The sequence below is a fragment of the Palaemon carinicauda genome, chromosome 24 (assembly GCF_036898095.1).
Source record: "Palaemon carinicauda isolate YSFRI2023 chromosome 24, ASM3689809v2, whole genome shotgun sequence".
Taxonomy (NCBI): Eukaryota; Metazoa; Arthropoda; class Malacostraca; order Decapoda; family Palaemonidae; genus Palaemon; species Palaemon carinicauda.
The window spans coordinates 76,072,534-76,089,576 of NC_090748.1; the positions used below are offsets into that span (position 1 = coordinate 76,072,534).

Consider the following 17,043-nt stretch of genomic DNA (forward strand, 5'->3'; position numbering starts at 1 on the left):
GTTAGAAATCTCGAAGGATTTGGGCCATGGTCGAGAAGGGTTTTCGTTCTTGGCCAGAAACCCCAGTTGCAAAGAACAAATGGCTTTCCCATTCCGAAAACCAATGTTCTTGCTTAAAGCGTGAACTTCACTAACTCTTTTCGCAGTGGCGAGGGTAACTAGAAAAAGGGTTTTCAAGGTTAAGTCCTTAAATGAAGCCGAGTGTAAAGGCTCAAATCTGTCACTCATGAGAAATTTAAGGACAACATCCAAATTCCAGGCGATGGGAGCCGTTTGAATCATCTTGGTCGTATCAAAAGACCTAAGTAAATCTCGTAGATCCTTATTATCAGAAAGGTCTAGGTTCCTGTGTCGAAAAACCGTCGCCAACATACTCCTGTAACCTTTAATAGTTGATGACGAGAAGTTATGCTTAGTTTTAAGGTCCAAGAAAAAATCTGCTATTTGGGAAAGCGATGTACTGGAAGAGGAAATCGCGTTAGTTCTACACCATTCCCTGAACAACTCCCACTTGGACTGATACACCTTGATGGTTGAAGACCTTCTTGCCCTTGCAATTGCCTTGGCTGCCTTCTTCGAAAATCCTCTAGCTCTAGCGAGTTTTTCGATAGTCTGAAGGCAGTCAGACGTAGAGCTCGGAGGTTTTGATGATTTCGGGCCAAGTGAGGTTGTCTGAGAAGATCGGGTCTCATGGGAAGGCTTCTCGGGACATCCACCATCCATTCCAGTACCTCTGGAAACCAGCTCCTTGACGGCCAGAACGGAGCTATCAGTGTCATTCTGGTCTCCTCGTGTGAAACGAACTTCTGAATCACTTTGTAAAGGATCTTGAACGGAGGAAAAGCATAAACCTCCATGTGTGACCAGTTCATCAGAAAAGCGTCTATGTGAAAAGCTTCGGGATCTGGAACCGGAGAGCAATAACACTCTAGTCGTTTGGTCTTCGCGGTGGCAAAGAGATCCACGAGAGGTCGACCCCATAACCGCCACAGACTCTTGCAGATGTCCGGGTGCAGAATCCATTCTGTGGAGAGAACCTGACCTTTCCTGCTGAGTCTGTCTGCGCTCACATTGTTGACTCCCTGGATGAACCGCGTCAAAAGAGTCACCTTCCTTTCCTCCGCCCAGATGAGGAGCAGTCTTGCAATCTCGAACAGAGGCCAAGAGTGGGTCCCGCCTTGTTTCGCAATATAGGCCAGAGCTGTCGTGCTGTCCGAATTGACTTGGACTACCTTGCCCCTGATCTGCTTTTCGAAGCCGATGAGAGCCAGATGAATAGCTAAAAGCTCTTTTTGATTGATGTGGAGAGAGGTTTGCTCTACCGTCCAAGTCCCCGAAAGTTCCTGCTTCTCTAGAGTGGCTCCCCACCCCGAGTTGGAGGCGTCGCAACACAACACGAGGTTTGGGTTCCTCTGAAGTAAAGACAAGCCTTCTTTCAGTCTGGGCTCGTTGTTCCACCATTGAAGATGAGACTTGATGGAAGTCGAGATGGGAATGCAATCCCTGTCGAGGCTGTCCCCTTTCTTCCAATGGCGGTTGAGATGAAACTGAAGAGGACGCAAGAACAACTTCCCCAGGGTCACGAACTTCTCTAACGACGAGAGAGTCCCCAGAAGGCTCATCCAATCTCTGACGGAGCAAAGATCTCTCTTCAGGAACGTTTGTACTTTTAGGAGGGCTGCTTGGATTCTCACCGACGACGGAAAAGCCCGAAAACTCCGACTGTGAATCTCCATCCCCAAATAAAGAATCTCCTGGGATGGAATGAGTTGTGATTTTTTCGAGCTCACCAGGAGACCCAGTTCTCTGGAGATCCAAAGTCATCTTGAGGTCCTTCAAACAACAATCGGCTGAGGAGGCTCTTATCAGCCAATCGTCCAGATACAGAGAGGCCCTGATTCTCCTCGAATGCAGCATGCTTGCCACGTTCAGCATGATCTTGGTGAACAATAGAGGAGCCGTGCAAAGTCCGAAACAAAGAGCCCTGAACTGGAAGACCTTGTTTCCGTCCATGAACCTCAGATAACGTCTGCAGCTGGGATGAATCGGAAGGTGGAAATAGGCATCCTGAAGATCTAAAGAGACCATCCAATCGTCCTTCCTCACAGCTGCCAGAACTGTTTTCTGAGTCTCCATGGTGAACGTCGAGTTTTGGACGTAACCATTGAGCACACTTACGTCCAGAACCGGTCTCCACCCCCCGGAACTCTTGGGTACTAGAAAAAGGCGGTTGTAAAACCCCGGAGACGTAACATCTTGCACTTCCTCTATTGCTCGTTTCTCTAATAAAAGAGACATCTGTAGAAGCATGGCTTGTTTCTTGGGACCCTCTCTGTATTTGGGCGAAAGATCCACTGGATCTGTGACTAAAGGAGGATTGGTCAGGAAGGGGATCTTGTAGCCTTCCTTTAACACCTGGACGGACCAGGGGTCCGCTCCATTCCTCTCCCAAGCCTCCCAAAAGTGAGTCAACCTGGCCCCCACTGCTGTCTGAAGGAGAGGGCAGTCAGACTTTACCTCGGCCGGACTTGCCCCCTCTGCCTCTAGGTTTCCTTCCTTCTGGTTTAAAAGAGCCTCTCCCAGAGGGCTTCCCACGAAAGGACTGAGGACGAAACCCAGAAGAAGATTCCTTAGGTTTTCGAGAGGAGAAAGACGGAGGCAAAACTTTCCTAGTCGAATGAGTAACTAAGTCATGTGTGGCCTTCTGAGTGAGAGCAGTAGCCACCTCGCCCACTAATTCCTGAGGAAATAAAGAATTAGACAAAGGTGCGAAAAGAAGGCCTGTCTTCTGATAGGGAGACACTCCTGCGGAGAGGAAGGAGCACATCGTGGCCCTTTTCTTGAGAATTCCAGCTGTAAACAAGGCAGCAAGTTCGTTGGAGCCATCTCTCACACCTTTGTCCAAGCAGGACATCAAATGAACCAAACCACTAGTGTCCGTTTCCGTCATATCAGAGACCCTCTTACTCAAAGCCCCCAAAGCCCAGTCCAAAAAATTAAAAACTTCGAAGGCCCTGAAAAGACCTTTAAGCAAATGGTCGAACTCTGGAATGGACCACCAAATCTTCGTCTTCCTTAAGGCAAGACGACGAGAAGCATCTACCAAACTTGAAAAATCCCCTTGGGCAGACGAAGGAAAACTCAAGCCCAACACTTCACCAGTCTCATACCACACACTAGATTTAGAGGCTAACCTAGCGGGAGGAAAGGCAAAGGCCGTCTTGCCAAAAGCTTTCTTGGAGTCCAACCAAGAACCCATTAACTTCAAGGCCCGCTTAGAAGATCGAGAAAGAACCATCTTGGTGTAAACTGGAACCTTAGTAGCTTTACCTAAGATGAATTCAGAAGGCGGAGAACGAGGGGCCACAGGGGTAAAAGAATCCGGGAAAATTCCAGTCAAAATAAGCATAAACTTGCGAAGGTCCACAGCATGCTGATAATGCTTCTCCTCCTCATTCTCAGAGACTTCCTCAATAGGATTATCCTCATCCGACTTTTCCTCTGGTTCGTCTTCTGGCAGTGCAGCAACAGCTGCAGCCTGAACCGAAGGAACAACGTCTGGATGGGACTGCCTGTCAAGGCCAACATCTGAGTCAATTTGGTGGGGAGAAGTAGAAGTAGATTGATGCGAAACACGGACATGTAGACGATCCTCCTCAACCAACAACTGCTTAGACCGCTTAGAATTCAACTGTTGTTGAACAGAAGAACGCTTGAAATCAGAAGGTAACTGTTGAAGATCGCCGCGAGGTCGCGTAAAGTCCGAGGACTGTTGCTGCGAGCGATCAAAGGAGTCAGGATGTCGCCGCTGTAAACCAATGTTTTGACGCGCCGCGTCCAAAAGTTGTTGCCGCGGGCGATCCACTACTTCAAATTGTTGCCGCGTCTCGTCCACTTGTCGATGCCGACGCTCTTCCCCGCGACCAGAAAACGCAAACTGGTCAACCAAAACTCTCTGACGCGACTCATCAAAATCAACCTGGCGTTGAACACTGTGAATGGGAGACCGTCTAAGTGATAACTCGTCAAGGCCATATACCATCGAACGTTTGTGCGATAACTGGTCTGACATCGAACGCCCAGACACAACGCCAACACTTGGTTGATAAGAATCCATCAACGAAGAGAGTTGTTCCTTCATAGACAAAAGCGCAGTCCATTTCGGATCAACAGAACTCCTAGAAGGAAGATTCGCACTAATGTCACCACGCATTTCAGGGGAAGAAAGCCAATCCGATGGAAGAGGAGGTGCATGAATAGTTACAAGGTCCGAATCGGAAGGAATCATATCCGCACGAACACGGTGATCTGAACGTTTGGCCGGAGTGCAAGCGCTGGGAGAACGGAAACGTTCCGGTGAACCCCACGAACTACATCCTGGCCGCACAGGCGATTCCCGACGCTGTGTGTTTTGACGCGCCGCGTCCAAATCAACATGGGAGCGTTTAAGCGGTCTCGACGCTCGCCGCCAGATCTCACTCCCCGACCCTTCATCGGAAGACGGAGATAACGTATGAACCTCACCTTTCCTACGATGAGGGTGAACGACCTGAGCTACGGCAACAGGAACGTTCGAGGGGACATCTGCACGATTGATGATGCTTCTCGTTCCCTTAAGCCGTTCGACATTACTTCTCCCATGGGTTCGAGAGCTCGAAAGAGGTCTAAGGCTAGGTGAACGACAAGATCGTGCCGACGCACCCTCCGCAACACTAAACACATTATCAACACTTGTCACAACACCGAGAGAGTCACGATTCTTCGGTACCACATCAGACACTCGAGTCGCCGCACCTTCCGCAACACTAACCACATTATCAACACTTGTCACAACACCGAGAGAGTCACGATTCTTCGGTACCACATCAGACACTGAAACACTTTCCACAGTTCCGATAGGATCACGGTTTTTCAATACCTTTAACTCTGAAAAGATAGTATTTCTATCGGCTGCTAAGGACTCAACTTTCTCACCAAGAGACAAAATAGCAGTAAACATGTCCTTCATAGTAGGCTCCTGATCTACCACCACAGGGGAAGGAACAGGATTAGGAACAGGTAAATTAGGTAAGGTTCTATCCACAGATCGGGAAGAACTACGCCTAAGTCTATCTCTCTCTAATCTCCTAACATAACGATCGTAAGTACCAAAATCATCATTAGTTAAGGAAAGACACTCATTACACCTATCATCTAATGAACAAAATTTACCCCTACATTTTACACAAATAGAATGAGGATCAATAGATCCATTAGGAAGTCGTGTACGACAACCCTCACTAACACACCTACGCTGAGCAGGGGAGGAGTCGGCCATTTTAAAGTTAACGTGAGAGACCGACAAGCAAAAAGTAAGGGAAAAAACAATAAAGAAAATCTCAAACAAAAAGATTTCAAGATAAGAACCAAGGAAAATTAATCAACGATAGCTTAAACTCAAAAAAGAACGTTGTACATCACCAAACAACTTCCCAAGAGAGTAAAAACACGAGAGCGAACTTCTGTATGTCAGTCAGCTATGACGGCAGAGAGAAGAACTGGAGTTGGTGTGTAGTTCCACCTGTTCTACCGCTAGGGTGCGGTTGGTACACCTGGCGTATCTTCGATAGCGCGAGATTTGAATTTTCTGCCCTGGCGTCAGGGACTTCAGCTCTTTTATATAACCAGCGGGTAAGTTTTATATTTAAAAAATGGATTTTCATTATAAAATGAAATTTATTGCATACTTACCGTACAATTATGCAGTTGTAGGTTCCCTACGAATGGCAGACTATAGATTCAAAACTACCGCGGTGGCGCCGCCATCGCTGATGTAGGTGACGTCATCTCCCTCCACTCGAGGGAGCTATAGGTACAACTGTCCAGGTAACATCATTTCGTTGTCTTACCGAATAACTATACAGCTGATTACCCATTGCAAGGATGGGAGGCTGTGAATGTAAGTTTTACTTCAACAATCGCACATGATTCTTGAAAATAAAGTATACCCAAAGGCACCCGCAAACAGGAAAAGTTTTCCCTGAGAGGAGCAGGAGCATGCTATAGACTTTTCCTTCCTTCTGCCAGCTAAGCTAACTCAGAATGATGTAGTGCGCAGTCATCAGCGCAGAGGAGACCATTCAGAAGATAAAACCCCTGAATGGGAAAGTTATCCCCAGAGAGGAGCAGGATCACGCTTCAGACTTGGTACTCCCTCTGCTGGCTGACATCTCAGAACGAGGGAGCGAGCCGTCGAAAGCGCTGAAGAGACCACCCACGGGAAAGCCCAACAAGCAAATGGGAAAGGTGTCCCCTGAGAGGACCAGGAACACGCTCAAGACTTTGCACTACCTCCGCCGGCTGACATCTCAGAACGAGGGAGTGCACTGTCAACAGCGATGAAGAGACCTTCGGGAAGACCTAACCTGCGAACGGGAAGGTTGTCCCCTGATAGGAGTAGAAATGTGGGTCTGCCGCAAGCGGCCTTCTCGAAGAAGATGGTGAAGGTGCACCAACGGAGAGAAACTCTCCTGAGGTGGAGGACAGAGCCACTTTGCTGGGGGAAGCGACAGAGTCCTCTAGAACTAAGGGTTGTCAGATGTCAAAGAAGAAGAAAGAAGGAAGAAGAGGTTTCTTCGCCCTCGAGAAAAACCCCCGAAGGAGACGAATCCCTATTCGACTTCTACGCCGACTCCTAAACAGAACACTCACACCTGCAAAAATAAAAGACTAAAAGAACATGTTAGTCAAAGGCCCATCATAAAAGGTTAAGCGGTAGAGAGAGACAACTTATGCTCTCTACCGAGCCAAAAGCAAAAGTGACGATAGAACACAGGTGGGATAGTTATACCTTGCTAGAAGTCTTACGGCTTGTCTTCCAGCTTCTCTGAAAGTATATTCCCTCATTAAGAGCAAAAAAGTTTGTATGAGTGTTTGAACAAGTCTCTCTTATTATTTCATCTTGACAGTACACTCAGGCACACTATTCTATGTTTCCTTATTTCTTTTTGTTTCCTTTTTGGAGCTTTTTAGTTTATAGTATCCTGATTTTCTAACTAGGGTTGTAGCTTAGCTAGTAGTAGTAATAATAATAATAATAATAATAATAAAAAGCTACACATAATCTAAAACCTTAAGTAAATATAGTTGGAAACTACAAAAGCTTTCAAAGCAATGCAATTGGCTTACCACTCAATGACAATATTTTCTAAATGCTTTCTCTACACTACCTCACCTTATCCTTTCCTGTTCTTCTCGCTCTCTCCTCAGCCTTTCATTATGTTCCTCTCTCAGTGCTTCCAAAGCGGCTCTTGCATCACGAACCTGAGATATCTTGTCTTGCAAGCGCTCATAATTTACTAGAATTAAAAACAAAAGAATATAGGGACATAGCAAAGTAACAGCAATAATTAAAATCTTAACATCATCATCTCTAAGTATTTGTTTGTTAAAAAAGTTTTACTTCCTAAAGCTTAAATCACTGCTTGTGTTTCAAAATGTTCTTGCATTGATGTACTATATATCTGTCTGCCACAAGCATGTTATTAAATCATTAAATCTTACCTCTCCTGTCATCCTGCTGATGGATATATCTCAGTAGTTGGGCATGCATAGCAGTGATATTCATAAACAGTGTCTGTACTGCTGTATCATTAGCAATAGGTCGACCCCGACTCTGGTTACTTTTCATACGATTAACAAATATTTCTAGCTGGGATCGTAGAGTAGAAATAAACTCATCAATTTCTTCTGTACCACCATTTTGGTAACTCTGTAAAAGAAAATAATAAATCGTTTCACAGTAATATGTTTATTGTATCTGATAATCAGTTAGTCAAGACTAAAAATAAAATAATCCACTATTGGTAAAGCTGCCCAACATCATAGCCTTAGGATCTTCATACACAATCTCTGCCCCACTTGCAGCATAGCATCCCTTGGGCAACAAACTGGGGGACATGGAGGGAGGTAGCGGGAGTGGTATGTGATAAGAAAAGGCCAATAAAGCTAAAAGTAAAGATCTATAGCACAGTAATAAGACTAGTGTTGCAATATATAGAGGTTTGTGTCTAAGAAAACTTAAATGGTTTGTGTGTATGAAAAATGGAGTTTTTATGATAAAACAAAGTTTTATGAATACTTACCTGGCAGTTATATATATATATAGCCGAGTCTCCGACTGCGGCAGAATTTAATCGAAAATCGCGGCAACCGCCTTGTGGTGGTTGTGTGGTTAGATGGTTAACAACCCTTACAGGGTGGTACTTGGAAACATTCCCGTTTTCTGTTCCTCAGATTATCTTTGCCCGACCTGTCTCCTGAGGGGAGGTGGGTGGGCTTTAAAATATATACATAACTGCCAGGTAAGTATTCATAAAACTTTGTTTTATCATAAAAACTCCCTTTTTATGAATAGTACTTACCTGGCAGTTATATATATATATATAGCTGATTCACACATTTGGAGGAGGGAAACAGACAAAAAAACATAGTTGGGGAAACAACAAGAGTTGAAGGTGAACAAACACCTTGATTCCTTACCTGCTAAGGTAGCTGACTTCAAAGGTAACTGCCTCTTAGAGTCGCTTTCCCTTAGGAGTGTTCAGCCAGGAGTAGACCTACTACGCTGCAAACAACTCAATCGAGTCTACAAAAATCCATATACAAGTACATAAACTAAGGTTGAGTGGGGGTAGTAACTCCTTTGCCTAATACAGAAGCCGCAGCTACGTATGGGCCCTAGGTATAACACTTGTCATAGTCCACTCTTACCTCTCTGAGGTAATGAGAAGCGGAGACAGAGTTGCTCCTCCAGAACGTTGCGTCCATGATCTGCCTAACTGACATATTCCTCCGGTATGCCAGCGAAGCAGCAATGGCCCTTACTTCGTGAGCCCGTACTTTTAACAGGGCGAAGTTTTCTTCCTCACAAAAGAGGTGGGCTTCCATAATAGTTTCCCTCAGGAAAAAGGACAAAGCATTCTTTGACAGGCGCTTTTGAGGATCCTTCACCGAACACCATAAGGAGTTGGAAGCACCCCTCACGCTCTTAGTGTGGGCCAAATAAGCCTTGAGAGCCCTAACCGGGAAGAGGAGGCTTTCCTGTTCCTGACCCACTAGATTCGTGAGGTTAGGGACTTCAAAAGTCCTGGGCCAGGGTTTCGAAGGGTTCTCATTCTTGGCGAGAAAGTCGAACCTCAAGGCTCAAACCGCTCCATTTAGGGTGAAGCCTACACGCTTCTCGATTGCCTGGACCTCGCTGATCCTTCTGGCAGTCGCTAGAGTCAAAAGGAAGAGGGTTTTCTTAGTCACATCTAGCAGAGAAGCTTGCGAGATAGGCTCAAACTTCCTGGAGCACAAAAACTTAAGCACCACATCCCGGTTCCAAGAAGGGGGTCTTAAGTGCACCTGCTTCGTTGTCTCAAAAGACCTAATGAGGTCCTGCAAGTCCTTATTCTGAGATAACTCTAAGCCTCTATGCCTAAAGACGGTTGAGAGCATGCTCCTGTATCCTTTAATGGTAGATACAGCCAGCTTAGCATCCTGCCTGAGGTACAAAAGAAAGTCTGCAATCTGGCTTAGAGAGGTAGAGGACGAGGAAACCTTGCGCTTCCTGCACCAAGCTCTAAAGGTCTCCCACTTTGACTGGTAGACTCTTTGTGAAGAGATCCTCCTTGCCCTGGCAATAGCTTTCGCCGCTTGTGCCGAAAAGCCTCAAGATCTAACGAGCTTCTCGACAGTCTGAAGGCAGTCAGATTGAGAGCGAGGGGGTTTTGGTGAAATCTCTCGAAGTGGGGTTGTCTGAGAAGATCTGGACTTGCCGGGAGTCTTCTTGGAAAGTCCATCAGCAACCCTACCACTTCGGTGAACCATTCCCTCACAGGCCAGAATGGAGCCACTAGGATCATTCGTCCCGAATCGAGGAGAGCGAATTTCCTGACAACCAGATTGATGATCTTGAACGGGGGAAAGGCATACATGTCCAGCCCCGTCCAATCCATCAAGAAGGCTTCCACTGCAACAGCTTCCTCGTCCGGGACTAGGGAGCAGTAGTTGGGATTCCTCTTGTTTAGACCGGAGGTGAAAAGGTCTATTACAGGTCTGCCCCACAACTTCCAGAGGCTCCGACAGACATGCGGGTTGAGAGTCCACTCTGTGAGAAGGACTTGTCCCCTCCTGCTGAGCATGTCTGCCCTGATGTTTCTCTGCCCTTGAACAAACCTTGTCAACAGCTGGGTCTCGTTCTCGTTCGCCCAAAGGAGAAGCTCTCTCGCAGTTGAGAACAGAGAGAGGGAGTGAGTTCCCCCTTGCTTCCTTATGTACGCGAGAGCTGTGGTGTTGTCGGAATTGATCTCCACAGTCTTTCCTGACACCGAGGTTTTGAAGGCCTTGAGCCCTAACAAAATGGCCATCAATTCCTTCCTGTTGATATGCCAACTGATATGACTCCCTTCCCAAATACCTGAGACCTCTTTGTTCCCTAGTGTTGCTCCCCAGCCTGACTCGGAGGCGTCTGAGAATAACACTAGGTCGGGGTTCTTCTTGAACAAGGAGATCCCTTTTCCCAACAGAGCTGGGTCCAGCCACCACATCAAAAGATCCTTGATCTTTGTCGGAATGGGAAAAGAAAAAGTGTCCTCCTGGATCTTTCTGTTCCAAACCTTTGCGAGGAAGTGTTGCAGAGGCCTTAGGTGCAGTCTCCCTAACGGGACAAACTGCTCCAGGGAGGATAGAGTTCCCAGCAGACTCATCCACTCCTTCGCTGAGCATTCCTGCTTCCTCAAAAAGTCTTCGACTTTGTCCAGGCACCTGGTCTGCCTCTCCTGGGAGGGAGAAGCCTGAAAAAGAACTGAATTCAGAACTATCCCCAAATAGAGAATAGTCTGATTCGGCTCGGTCTGAGACTTCCCCCAGTTGACGATGAGTCCCAGGTCCTGAGTCATCGTATAAGTCTTCATTAGGTCCTCCAGACATTTCTCTTTCGACTGTGACCGGATCAGCCAGTCGTCTAGATAGAAGGAGACCCTTATCCCCTCCTGGTGTAACCAGCCTGCCACATTCGCCATTAGTCTGGTGAAAACTTGGGGAGCTGTGCTGAGACCGAAGCAAAGTGCCCTGAATTGGAAGCACTTGCCCTGGAACACAAACCTCAGATATCTCCTCGAAGACGGATGAATGGGGACGTGAAAATAAGCGTCCTGCAGGTCGAGAGAAACCATCCAGTCTCCTGGACGAACTGCAGCCAGCACTGACTGAGTCGTCTCCATGGAGAACTTTGTTTTCTCCACAAAGGCGTTCAGAGAGCTGACATCTAGGACTGGTCTCCATCCACCGAAGTTCTTGGGAACCAGAAACAGGCGATTGTAAAAGCCTGGGGAGGCGAGGTCTTGAACCGGCTCTATTGCCCCCTTGACCAACATCTGGTCGACTAGCTCCAGAAGAGCCTCTCGTTTCCCCGCGTCGGTGTACTGAGCCACTAAGGCTAGGGGAGTGTCTGAGAGAGGTGGTTTCTTTAAAAAGGGGATCTTGTAACCTTCCTTGACGACTGAGAGGGACTAGGTGTCCGCCCCTCTCCTTTTCCAAGACTGCCAAAAACGAGACAGTCTTGCCCCTACTGGTGTCTGGAGGACTTCCATCTCATTTTCTGGACCTAGGCCTAAACGCACCCCTGCTGGTCCTTGGTCCTGACTCTTGTCTTCTCCCCCTAAAATCCGCTCTCGAGGAGATCCTGCCCCGAAAGGGCTGTTGAAACTTCTTCTCTTCCTTCTTCAGAGGAGCAGGAGCAACAGGTAAGGTCTTTCTAGCCGACCGAGACAAAAGGTCCTGAGTAGCCTTCTGAGCCAGAGAAAGGGAGATATCTCTGACCAGAGCTTCAGAAAAAAGATGACGTGAAAAAGGGGCGTAAAGCAGCTCCAACTTCTGGGCAACAGTCACAGATCTAGAGGTGAAGGAGCACAAAAGGGCCCTCTTCTTTAAGACCCCTGCTGAGAAAAGGGAAGCCAATTCATTAGCTCCATCCCTTAGAGCTTTGTCCATGCAGGACATGATACTCGTCAGGTCCTTCGTGTCCTCCAAGAGTTCAGACTTCCTGGCCAGAGTCCCGAGAGACCAGTCCAGGAAGCTGAAAACCTCGAAAACCCTGAAAATTCCCTTGACGAGGTGATCAAGCTCCGACATGGACCACATCACCTTGGCAGAGTTTAAAGCATGCCTTCTTGCCGAGTCCACAAGAGCCGAGAAGTCACCTTGGGAGGAGGCAGGCACTCCTAACCCCAAAGGTTCCCCTGTCTCATACCACATACCGGCCTTGGAAGCGAGCAGAGACGGTGGAAAAGAAAAGGTGGTCTTGACAGCTTGTCTCCGTTCCTTCATCCAATCATCCACTTTAGCGAGAGCTTTCCTGGCCGAAATTGAAAGTTTCATTTTGATGAAGGCCGAAGACTTAGTAGCTTTCTTCCTGGTAAATTGAGACTGAGGAGAACGAGGGGCCGAAGGTTGAAATTTCTCCCCATAAAGTTCCAAAAGAGCGAGAAAGAACCTTATAATCACTAAAAGAGTCGGCAGGTTTTTCTTCCTCTTCTGAAATATCTTCGAGGTCCTGCTCAAGGATAACATCCTCAAGAGTAGGGCTGCCAGCAGTCTGGCACCGAGAGCTGTTTGAATCCTGGCGCCGAGCGCCGCTAACATCCAGTCGGCGAGAAGCGGTATCGTCACGATGACGAGAAGTGGTATTGTCACGATGACGAGAAGCAGTATCGTCACGATGACGAGAAATGGAAGCGTCCTGAAGATGCAGGCTGCCTTCGCCTTGAAAATGCAGACTGCATTCATCTTGCTTCCTAAGAAACGAGGCAGTAACGTCCTGGCATTTCGAAAGAGAAACGGAATCGTCACGGCGCCGAGAACGAGAGGCAGTATCGCCCTGGCGCCGGGAGAGGGGGGAAGGAAATTCCTGGCAGCGTGCCAATGAAGAGGGTGTGCGTTGTCGTACGGCCGACGAAGTGCGCAGAGGTTTCTTAGCAGAGATACTAAGATCTCTCTTAGAAGAAGATCTCTTAACAGGCAAAGAGACGTCCTTACGTCTGACGGACTGAGAAGGGTGGCTGAAAGCTTCAACTAACGATGAAAGTTGTTCCTGCATAACAACCATGAAAGCTTTAGCAACCTCCGCTGGCTCTCGTGGTGCCGAAGACGGCAGTTGTCGTACGGCTTGACTGGGAGCGCTGGCAGAAGAAGTAGGGAGTCTAGCAGGATTAACTGGGCTAAGGACTCTCTGTTTCGCCCTCTTAACAGGAACAACATCGAAATCGTCTTCCGAAGGATCAGGATCTCGGCTACTCGAACCGGGAGAGGGAGAGCGAGACTGCACATCCCGGTTCCGCCCTCTCTTCATTGGTCTTGATTCGTAACGCCAATTACGTCTGGGAGAACGATCAGGCGAAGACACAAACGTATCCGACACGCCTTTCCTACGGTGGTCAAGAGCAGCCTCGGAGATCGCAACAGGACTGTCTGAGGCGACGACTGACCGAGGATAAGCACCTCTCACCCCCTTTCGGCTTTCGATGTACCTTCTCCCTTGGTCCTGGGAGCTTGGTAGAGGTCTAGACCTAGGGGTATAACAGATTCGATCAGTCGCAACCTCCACTGCACTTTCACAAGCACTAATTTCACTTACACCCTTACCTTTAAAGGCCTCCAATTGGGCTTTAATGGCCTCTAATTCAGCAGCTAATTTAGCATACCCAGGGTCATCCGTAGGCACAGATCCTGTAGAAGGGGCAGGAGTTACTACATTCGGGGAAGGAAAAACTCCCAAAGAGGTTACAAGCAAAGGGTCAATAGATAAATCTAAGCTAGGCTCACTAGCAGACTTTGACTTTGATTTAGCTCTTCTAACTCTATCAATCTCAAGTTTGCGCACATAGCGCTTCATAGCTAACCAATTATTATCACTTAAAACCTCGCATTCCTTGCACCTATTATCTAAAGCACATTCAAACCCCCTGCAACCCATACAGATAGTGTGAGGGTCAACCGACACTTTCGGCAACCTCACCTTGCAAATATCATTCGCACAAATACGATAATGAATTTTTTCACTCATGATAAGAAAGGAAAAAAGACAAAAAACAAACACGATTGCCAAATCCCAACACAGTGTACTTCACCAAAAACGAAGTCCAAAAAGGCGATGAATCGAAAGTGATCCGAAAAAACTCTAAAAGGCGGACCAACGATGTTGTCGATCCGGCCGGCAGAGATAATCTGAGGAACAGAAAACGGGAATGATTCCAAGTACCCCCCTGTAAGGGTTGTTAATCATCTAACCACACAACCACCACAAGGCGGTTGCCGCGATTTTCGATTAAATTCTGCCGCAGTCGGAGACTCAGCTATATATATATAACTGCCAGGTAAGTACTATTCATAAAAATAATTTTTTGATTTATATGGCACGTTATGAAACAGACTATTGTATTTCATTGTAGCGCTCAAGCCCCTCCCTTCCAAAAAATGTCTTAATCTGTTATTATTCCTTTCTAGGTAACGACAGCAGCCCCCTTCACCCAGAAGAGAAAGTAGGAGTATCTGGCAAATACTCTACTAAAACATTATGAATGTGGATTATTGCCAGTTACCAGTGTGTAGTGGTCTGTGATGCTGCTCTGTATTCATATTATCTTGCCTTTTAACTAGAAGTAAGCTACTGTGTTGTTACACGAGTGTGAAGATGATAGGGTGGACAGATCAATATCATCTACACTACTGTTATAACTAAAGGTCTGCAATGACTCATGGATGCCTTCATCGTCAGACTGATAGGGGTCAACTTGGAAAAGAGATTGGGATGACTGGGAATCCTGTGAAACTCCTGCTGATTGGAGACTTGAGACTCCTGCTGAAAAAAGTTTATGGTGACTGAGTTTTCCATATTCATGATATGAGTGAGATGAAGGAAAAGAATTAGCTTATGATATGTTAATGTCCTGCAATCAAGGAAAAAACTGTAATGAGGTGTTGTATTAAGTAAAGTGCAATACTTTTCATGCTGTCCCTTCAATGTGATGTCAGCACTTCTGAAAGCTTACAGAAACTTCGGTGTAAGAATGAATTGTGTGATGTTGTGATTGTAAGTAATGATGGAAGACAGACACTGGCCCACAACTGTATTTTGGCATGCCATTCTTCAATTTTAGCTGCCATACTTCAAAGCAGATTGACGGCAGAGCATGACTGGTCAATATTAAGGCCATAGATTATAAAAATTGGGGAAGTTTCAGTAAAGAATTCGGGCATTGAGGGTTCTGTAGTCATGGTCTTGTTAAGATTTTAAAGTTCCGTTTTGTAACTGAGTAGTGATATATCTTGCATGTAACTTAGTATTTTTCTCTTGCTTTATCTTGTTTTTTTTTTTGTGGAGCTGGAGTTTAAAGGGATGTTAATTTTTCTTTTAATTGTTTACTGGAATTTGACAAAACAATGTTAATGTATTCCTAACAGTTTTTTCCCTTTACAAACAAATATTTTTTTGCTTGTTTTTTTATGAATACAGCATTTCATTTCAGAACCTTTCACCATGATGTCCTGTTCTCAGCCACTGTTTTTTTTCTAAATCTTTCTAAGTTATATATAATTTATTTTCCCACACTGTGTCCGGCTATCAGTACAAACAATTGGTTCCGTTCACCTAATGTTCTTATATTTTTACTTATGATCAGCAAGCTAAAGACAAGAGAAGCAAAGGGGGAAGTCAGGTTCTAGCTGGGTCTCCTTGCCCAGTATAAATCAAGGGGTGGTGCCCAGTGCTCCGTCCGCTATAGTTGGAACGGAGGCACTGAGGGGAGAGATGCCCCTTCCACGATACCAACCACAGAAAACTGACCACTTCGCCTGGTAGACTGCCTCGATCTCCTGAGGTGTCCAGCCATTCTTTAAGCAACCGGTTGCGAAAAGGCTCTCTGTGTGAGGAGGTGCTGGATAGTCTCCAGGCGTGAAGTCGAAACGAAGCTACGGCTTTGTGGAAGATGTTGGCATGTGGTTGTTTGAGGAGGTCTTGCTATGGAGGGAGCTCCCTCAGGATCTCCGTGAGGAGATGCAGAAGGTCCTGGAACCATTCTGCGTGATGCCATAGCGGAGCTATGAGAGTCATTTGCAAGTTGTTGCTTGCACGTACCTGGTTGAGGACTTTTCTCATCAGACAGAACGGGGGAAACGCGTAAGCGTCCAGGTTTATCCACCGTTGTTGGAAAGCATCTTGCCACAGATCTTGGGGATCCGAGACTGGTGAGCAGTACAATGGGAGCCTGAAATTCAGGGGCGTTGCGAACAGATCCACAGTCGGGTAACCCCACAAATTCTGGACTTTGTTGGCTATCAGAGGATTCAAAGACCACTCGGTGCCAACTATCTGAGTCGCTCTGCTCAGCTTGTCTGCTTGCCCGGAATGAAGCGAGCTGATAGTCACCGAGTTGTCCTCTGCCCATCTGAGTATCTCTACTGCAAGATGGCACAGCTGTTGCAAAAAGGTTCCGCCCTGTTTGCTTAGATAAGCTACTACCGTGGTGTTGTCGCTCATCAACACCACAGAGTGCCCCACCAGGACCTGGTGGAACTTTTTGAGGGCCAGAAAGGCTGCCCTCATCTCTAAGAGATTTATGTGCTGATACCTTTCTGATTCAGACCATTGGCCGGAGATGTAATGGTGCAGCACGTGAGGCCCCCACCCTTCTTTTGATGCATCCGAAAAAAGCATCAATTCTTGGGGAGAGACGAGAAGATCGACCCCTTTGCAGAGGATCGGCTCCGCCAGCCACCACCTGAGAGCGGACTGTTCCTCTAGCCCTATGCGGACTAGGTGATCCCGGGAATTGGAGTGTTGGTTACACTGGGATTTTAGTCGCCACTGGAGGGATCTCATCCTGAGGCGACTGTTGGGGACCAGTCGAGTCAGGGAAGAGAGGTGACCAAGAAGGCGAAGCCAATATTGCGCCAGGAGCTCTTCCCGACTGAGGAAGACCTGTGCTATCTCCCTCAGTCTCGGGAGCCTTTCGTCTGATGGAA

General features: G+C 46.9%; 1 protein-coding gene across 3 annotated transcripts in view; it reads right to left on the bottom strand.

Annotated features, from left to right (window-relative positions):
• The window catches only part of Hrs (Hepatocyte growth factor regulated tyrosine kinase substrate), a 246,485-nt gene that overhangs the window by 24,775 nt on the left and 204,667 nt on the right, over positions 1 to 17,043 (bottom strand). For all 3 annotated transcript variants that reach the window (XM_068348200.1, XM_068348201.1, XM_068348202.1), the window contains 2 exons: positions 7,543 to 7,750; positions 7,214 to 7,337 (listed from right to left, as the gene is read on the bottom strand). In XM_068348200.1, the coding sequence (XP_068204301.1) occupies positions 7,214 to 7,337; positions 7,543 to 7,750 (332 nt within the window). The remainder of the gene's footprint in view (positions 1 to 7,213; positions 7,338 to 7,542; positions 7,751 to 17,043) is intronic.